General features: G+C 48.9%; 2 protein-coding genes across 2 annotated transcripts; one reads left to right on the forward strand and one right to left on the reverse strand.

Annotated features, from left to right (window-relative positions):
* Window positions 1-1519, forward strand: EI90DRAFT_3235370 (uncharacterized protein; the record flags this gene model as incomplete). Its single annotated transcript, XM_039066511.1, has 5 exons — window positions 1-40; window positions 91-322; window positions 371-521; window positions 555-883; window positions 912-1519. Coding segments are annotated over 5 exons (1360 nt in total), but the record flags the coding sequence as incomplete, so codon positions are not given.
* Window positions 1520-3487: 1968 nt separating this feature from the next.
* EI90DRAFT_3026600 (uncharacterized protein) lies at window positions 3488-4804 on the reverse strand (the record flags this gene model as incomplete). The annotated part of the gene is made up of 4 exons (XM_039057947.1): window positions 3488-3737; window positions 3772-3886; window positions 3980-4517; window positions 4559-4804. The coding sequence occupies 4 exons, from the start codon at window positions 4802-4804 to the stop codon at window positions 3488-3490; spliced, it is 1149 nt and encodes a 382-aa protein (XP_038907306.1).
* Window positions 4805-6981: the final 2177 nt, after the last annotated feature.

Consider the following 6981-nt stretch of genomic DNA (forward strand, 5'->3'; position numbering starts at 1 on the left):
TCGTCAAGAGACATTCGTGTTTCCATTCTCCCCAGATTCAGTAGGTCGTTCACCTTCTCCTCCTCACACTGACTGCTAATAGCATTGAAGGCCTCGATCCATAGCTTTAAGCGCTATTTGGAAGCGAAACAGCTCCATGAAGCTGACTGGGAGCCGGTCGTAATGACAACACAGAAAGCACTGGCAATGACACCACCAGCCTTTCAGAGTATCGTTAACAAAGGGAGTCCTGTGGTCTTGGTAGGCCAACCAGAGCCTATCGCCTTCGACCTTTCAGCGCTCTTTGGGCTCATGGACTTTCGGTCTGAGGTTCGCTGCATCTGTGAGTTCTTTTCTTTGCCCATTCTTTCCATCTTCAACCGATTTTTAGGTTCGGATGATGTTTCATCAACCGGAGATCAGCAGCTTCTAGTGATGAGAGCGGGGGATGCTGCTCAGGAGATGTGTGATTGGCAGAACTCCAGGCCGTTGATCATCGCCCATGCCTCAACAGCCGCTACCGAGTATCAGCCGATAGAGAGGTACGTGTGTCTGTTTACTCCGCAACTATGTAGCTCACACGACTCAGGCTTCTCAATACCCACGATGCAGCGCTTGTGGATTTCCGTCTGGAAGATCGCCCATTTCGTGTTCAGGATTGGAGAGGGCCGGTTATCTCAGCTGTGGGTTCTATACACCCCCCCCACCAGCCACCCAACGGCGTTGGCATTAGTCTTCACTGCACTAGTGGACACATCGTTTTCTTCATCCCTATCTTACGAGATGACCAACAAGTCATCGTCAATTTCCAGGATGTGGACGTACCTGTCGCTCTGGGCTTCGAATATCTGTATGAAGCTCCACATCGTTTCTCCTCATTCGTTCTTTCCCCTGGCCAAACAGTGTAAGTAATCTTGCTGCCTCTTGTAAAGGGTGCCCCTTCGATGACTTTATCTTCAGCATCTTCCCCCCTGGCCAAATATATGCCTATGCCACGTTATCTCGAAGGGTTGACGATGATGGTGAGGTCAGCCCGGGATCTATCATGCAAGCATCGTACTTCCTTGCTGCTGGGTGCATGAAGCGCTCGTTCTTTGCAAGCTGGTTGGATCGTAGCTCTGCTGATCAATCGGCAAGCGAGGATGCTTGGAGTTCCACAGTCACTACGTGCCTGATGGCCATGGTGTTGAAGGCAGTGCGTGCCTTATCCACTCCAGAGGGACAGATTCCCCACTCTCCAAACGTTGTCAACCTCTTCGCGCTGGCTTCTATGGCCATGATGTTCGTTGGGGAACATGAACCAAATCTGACTGCAATGGCAAAGGCACTCTGTCGCCACTGTCAGGACCAAGAACCAGATGAATGTTCCAAACTCCTCGACGAGTTCCATGACCTCAGGATCGCCAACCATGCATACAAGGTTGCTGACCTTGATGATACGGTGCGGAAGGACTTCGATACCAAGGCATCTTGCTTCCGTCAGAGCATGATGGAAGCTGTTGAGAAGATCCATCCTTTCCCACGAGACACCCAGGAATAGCTGGTGAGGGCCAGTAATGTGGCAAGATCTCTTCCTTTCTCCTTCCCCCCCCCCTCCCCCCCATTTGTACATATATTTCCATTTTGTTTGTACAAATGACACCGTTCATGTGTGAGAATGGCCAGTCAACATCAAAAAAATGTCGTGGTTAAGTTGGGGTGGTTTTGCTGAGTAGAAAGAAGTGACAGGTTCATTAGAACCAGCCAAATGGCCAATTTCCGAAACCATTTTTACATAATAAACGTGTCGCATTTCTAAGTGATCGGTTGCTTCTGATTGGCCAAACCATGACAATTTCCTGACAAATGGGCACGCTGATATATATGCTACAGAGTATTGTTGGAAGTAACAGCCCAACGCCACAGTCAGGGGCGAATCCCGTTTTGGGGGGAAGGCATCACGATGCCATAGTAACTTAATATTTTAGTCCATCTGTGTCCAGGTTTGTGCATGGTTACAATCTCCTTGCATCTAATGGCTAATTAAACTATTCTGTAAGCCTGCCTCGATAGAGCAGCATCGTGCTGGACGCCGTTCATGGCACAAGCTGATGAACCAACATCGGATCGTGGAGGTGTCCCTGTTGCATCAATGCTGGCTTCCGGACGCGTCGACTCCACGTCAACACCCAATCCCCCACGCGTCAGATTGGAGACGCCCTCAGCACATTAGCATTCTGTCGATTGTGCGGCCTCCAACGCCGATCTAAGTGGCACTGCTGCACGCTCTGATGCCAATGCATCGCCAGCTGTGGCTCAGTGTTCATCCCTCCCTGCCAAATTGATATGCACGTCACTAGTACCGTCCGACATATCATCACCATCATCCAACACCTCGTCCGACGCGTCCCCAACGTCAAAACATCGTCGTCGAGGCCGGAAGAAGCGCTGATCTAAGCTGCGTTCAACAACTCTCCCTTCCCCCGTCACTCCCATGCCCACGAAAATTACATTAAAATCATTCTTTCCCTGTTCTGACATACGCTGCTGTTGCCGGCAAGAACAGGCGATTCCGCATCTCCATCCAAACATACCCTCTGCAAGCACTATCCTCCGCTCTGGTATGATACCTGACTGACTGAACTTCATGCACTCAAAGAACTTCTGTACGCCGTGTACGTACAGTGTAACCCTCTATGTCGCATCCAAGAACACACATCTCCTGTATCATGCCGTTTTACGTAAATACATAGTGTGGGTTCGTTCGTGTAATAATGCTTGGATCTTGCAGGTAGCAGCGATGCGAAGCACGCACTCTAGTTACAACACTGACTATGTATATAAGGACTCGGCCTGTAGCTGCGGATACCGTACTAATACACAGTATCCGGCATCTCAGTGAGGCAGTTTAACAGGTATGAACACAACATGGAAAAGGCGCAAACGCCTATGATCCCAAGGATTATAATAGGTGGGGGGTAAGCACTAAAGAAGCACAACTCAGTGTGGCGGGTTGGCACACTGAGAAGAGTGATTGCACGATAAAACCGTGTAACGCAACAGGATTTTTTCGACCATCATGTGGTTCCAGGGACTCTCACCTTCGGTTTAGCAGAGGTTGCGCGGAGCACGACTTTAATCATGTCATTCCACAGACCGTTGCCACGGCTTCGCTGGAGGCCGAATAGAGCACGATTTTATCTCGTGTAGACTCAAGTTACTGGTAGCGAAATAAGATTTCATTCAGTATCTAAGCACATCGGTCCCAGGGCCGGGACAAACGCAATTCTAAGGGGATAATACAGAAAAAAGATTCTTTGCTGGCTGGCGCATAGCGCGCATGTGGGGTTGTTCCCATCAGAGTTCACTTTGCTGGGATACATCTACACCTGCAGCTAGCGAGTCGTCTGTGAAGACGGTGCGAGCCCAGGAACCGCTGCGGTCAACAATGGCCCATTGAGGATCTACCACACCGATTCGGATGCGACCAACCACTGCGCAACGATTTCAATGTACGAATACGCTCCAGTCATCCGTAGCTGTCGACGCCTGACTGTCTTCGTTTGCCATCCCTCATTCTTATCCAGTACGTCCGTTCTTCCAGAGAGATTTGGCCTGGTAGTACTCGTTCATTTGCATTCAACATGATCTTGATGATCTCTCCGTGTGAGCCGTTTGCAATGTTCCTGTCAGTATCAATGTTCGTGGTAGCTCCTACAGCAATTTCGATTTCGTCTGCGAGTTTGGTCCCGTCGTTCTTCTCCCCCCCCCTTTGCTGGCTTGTGGAAAGAACGGGTCTCCATCCAAACGCACGTTCGCTGGACCTTCTTTTTCCCAGTAAACGTCAACGCCATCAACACTAGTTTTATGAATGTTGACTGTAACTCTGGTGTTAATGTTTTCTCTCCATTATGAACAAATTTAACCACTGGCCATATTAATATACATATGAGAGTCTCAACTTAAGTCTAACACCTCAAAGTTACTTCATTTCTAACATGTGCCGCCTTCGCTATATTACGTTCTCGAGAGTCGAGCCGAATCCCTACAAGCAAGGTCACGGCTGCGTAAGCGGCCCCTCTAGTACTATCATAAACGGAGAAGTCCAATAGCAGTTTGAATGTGCAGATAAAGATATGATCACATATGCGAACAAAGGAAGCATCACGGAAGGCCCGCTGGCCAGTCATCTGCCCACCTCGAATAAGATCGCCTCCATTTCCGATGCGAACTTTTGCCCAGCGTGGCATTGTTTGTGGGAGGATATCCAGCCAGGACCTGATCGAGCCACCAAAAGATGTCTTCAAATGCTTAGCGATCTTTCTTCGAATGGGTAGGTCAGGAATATGTTGCTGGATGACAGGATTGCGTAAAAAAGATATTAGATCTGCATAAATGGATTTAGTTGGTATGGTGGGAATGGGCAGAAGACAGTTTGTAAACCGTTTCCCATGCTGTGAAGGGACATTTATATCCGGCCTATGCGGCATCAACTCAGCCAAGTTGTATCGGTTGAGGACTTCGAACAACTGTGCTGCCTGGTACTGTCTCAGCACTGACTGGAAACATACGTAATTTCACAATCATCGTAGCAATAAACCTGGTCAATCTCTGATGTCTGGTGCTCATATTCAAAAGGGATTTCAGCATTTTCCTGTGGGGAATTCCTCATGATGTCCTTCACAATGGGATTGGGAACAAGCTTTTGTCTCTTGTAGTAGTTCTGAGAAATCGGACGGTTTAGAAGGCGTGACCTCTCTATTTCGCGACGCCTGCGGGCCATGCCACCCGAATGTCTAGGGTTCCGAGGCCCAATCGCTGAGATTCTGTGGCGCGCATAAGCCATTACTAGCCCAAGAGAGTTTCAGAGAGCCCCAGAAAGTTTATTTCAAGTCCCGAGCGAATCGCTGTCTCTCAGAAGGCAGATATGCACCAGTAATGAAAGATTGTGCTAGCAACACGACAACCAGGAAAGGGCGCTCGGGACGCTGTTGTGGGGACAAGTCCATGCGGGTTAAAACGAGCCTCATTGCACACTTCACCCTTTACTGCATCAGGGATTAGGATTGGTGAGTCGGGGTAATAGTAGTAGTTGTAGAGGTTGTAGAGGTGGTTCTGACGAGTCCAAGATCGTTGGTTGAGGAGATATGACATTTTCTTTATTATCTTTACTATTTTCATTCATTCACGCATGCGACTTTCCTTTTCTATTTGGATCGGACTCTTCCGTGACACTATATAGTAGTTAGAGAGGGTTATCAGCACCGTACCCAAGGACCCCACTACATCTGTCTGACACTAGAGAGAGACCTACCCCCCCCCCAGACCTGAGTTACGAGTCTAGCTGGATAGACCCGTTACAAGTCTGGTGGTCCTTACAGGGGGGTACACTTCTCTTGTCATCACGCAAGTTTCACACTGTTCATTCGTTTGAAAAACTTATCATTCGCTGTGGATATCAAGTATTGTTGGTTGCAGACACAGAAAAACAAGACTAGTACAAGCCCAGGGATCCAAGTGGGATCCATACGCATTAGACGCACACACTCGCTGCAATTGTCCACTCCTGGAGGATCTCAAGAAGAGGCACAGGAGTCCGTGTTTGGGATCTACGAGTTACGGATCCACACGGTTTGCACAAGTTTACCCGAATCTATCGTGATTGTTGTCTCCTGGCAGACCTCAAGACGAGGTACAGGAGTCTGTTTTATTTGTTGGTCAAGTCACTCCCTCCTGGTGGATTTCAATTCACGTTCATTCATTCCCCATTGCCGGACATCAAGAGGCATAGGGATTCACGATAACATTATCATATCGGGCCCAGAGTTGCCCGGACGTTCTAGAAGCCCACTCCCGAGTTTTTACTTTCAAGTTGATCTTTTGCATGGATCCGCGTCCTGCCATTGTAGCGCCCATGTTTTACACGCCCATGCCGATGCCCCGCAGCCCAGATGCACCCCGATTCAGAGGCAAATGGATTGTCCTTAACAAATACGAGTCACTGGCTGACGCAGCACTTTTCACGGAAGCTCAGAAATGCGATTTTCTGACCGCTTACTGCACTGACAAGGAAGCGAGGTTTATTTCCATGCTGGACGGATTCGAGAACCCAAATTGGGTGTCACTCAAGAAAGACCTGCTGGACTTTTATGGCGTTGACGAAGAACCCTTATTTTGCCTCAAGGATCTCCGCAAGTTCGTAGAAAAAGGTCGCAAGATGAAGACCCTTGATCACCTTGACCGATATTTGTACAAGTTCGAAGCCATTTCCAAGTCCTTAGAGGCACAGGGTGCCCTCGCCGTTGTTGAGTGCGATGATTTGTTTTTCCATGGATTTCGTCGAAGTTTAGGCACAAGCTCAAGTTCGATCTGCAAATTCAAAGTCTGTGGCTTGATTTGACTCAGCCCCCCAGCATGCACGATGTTGTTGCAGCGGCGAGGGCCATGCTCCAAGATGCCCACGATCACGAAACAACTAGTTCCCATTTATGGATGTCCGATGCACGGACCAGTGTAAATGTCGCTTCACCATTACTTTCAATGCAGTTCACAGTCCAGAGTGATTTCGTGCCCGAGTTCGATGCAGAGACAAGTGCCAATGGCTCGATGCTAGATCAGATGGACCAGTACCAATCCGAAGCCTGCGAAGCGCGGAGCGCCTACGGAACCAAGTCTATCGTTATGTCCGGGGATTACGTGGCTGAGCCAGAATTTGATGACGCAAGACTAGAGGCAAGTGCCTGCGACAGTGCAAGTTTTTCCGAGGTGTTAGAGCTCAATGATCAGTGCTAAGGCCTAGCAGCCTCGAACCTGTCTCAGAACCCGACGTTCTTGAAGACCAAGTCTGCCAGACCTTAGAGCCGGCTGCGATCTACTCAGTGTCTCCAGACAAAGCCGGAGAGCCTCAGCCAACGGAGGCGATTCCATAATACGAATCTGATATAGCCAACCGCAAAATAGTCGATGATGTCTTCGATTTAGACTCGCGTTCTGATGATGAGAACTTTTGCGAAACAGCCCATG

This window comes from Cantharellus anzutake (genome assembly GCF_015039405.1).
Source record: "Cantharellus anzutake strain C23 chromosome Unknown EI90scaffold_503, whole genome shotgun sequence".
In the NCBI taxonomy this organism is placed as follows: domain Eukaryota; kingdom Fungi; phylum Basidiomycota; class Agaricomycetes; order Cantharellales; family Hydnaceae; genus Cantharellus; species Cantharellus anzutake.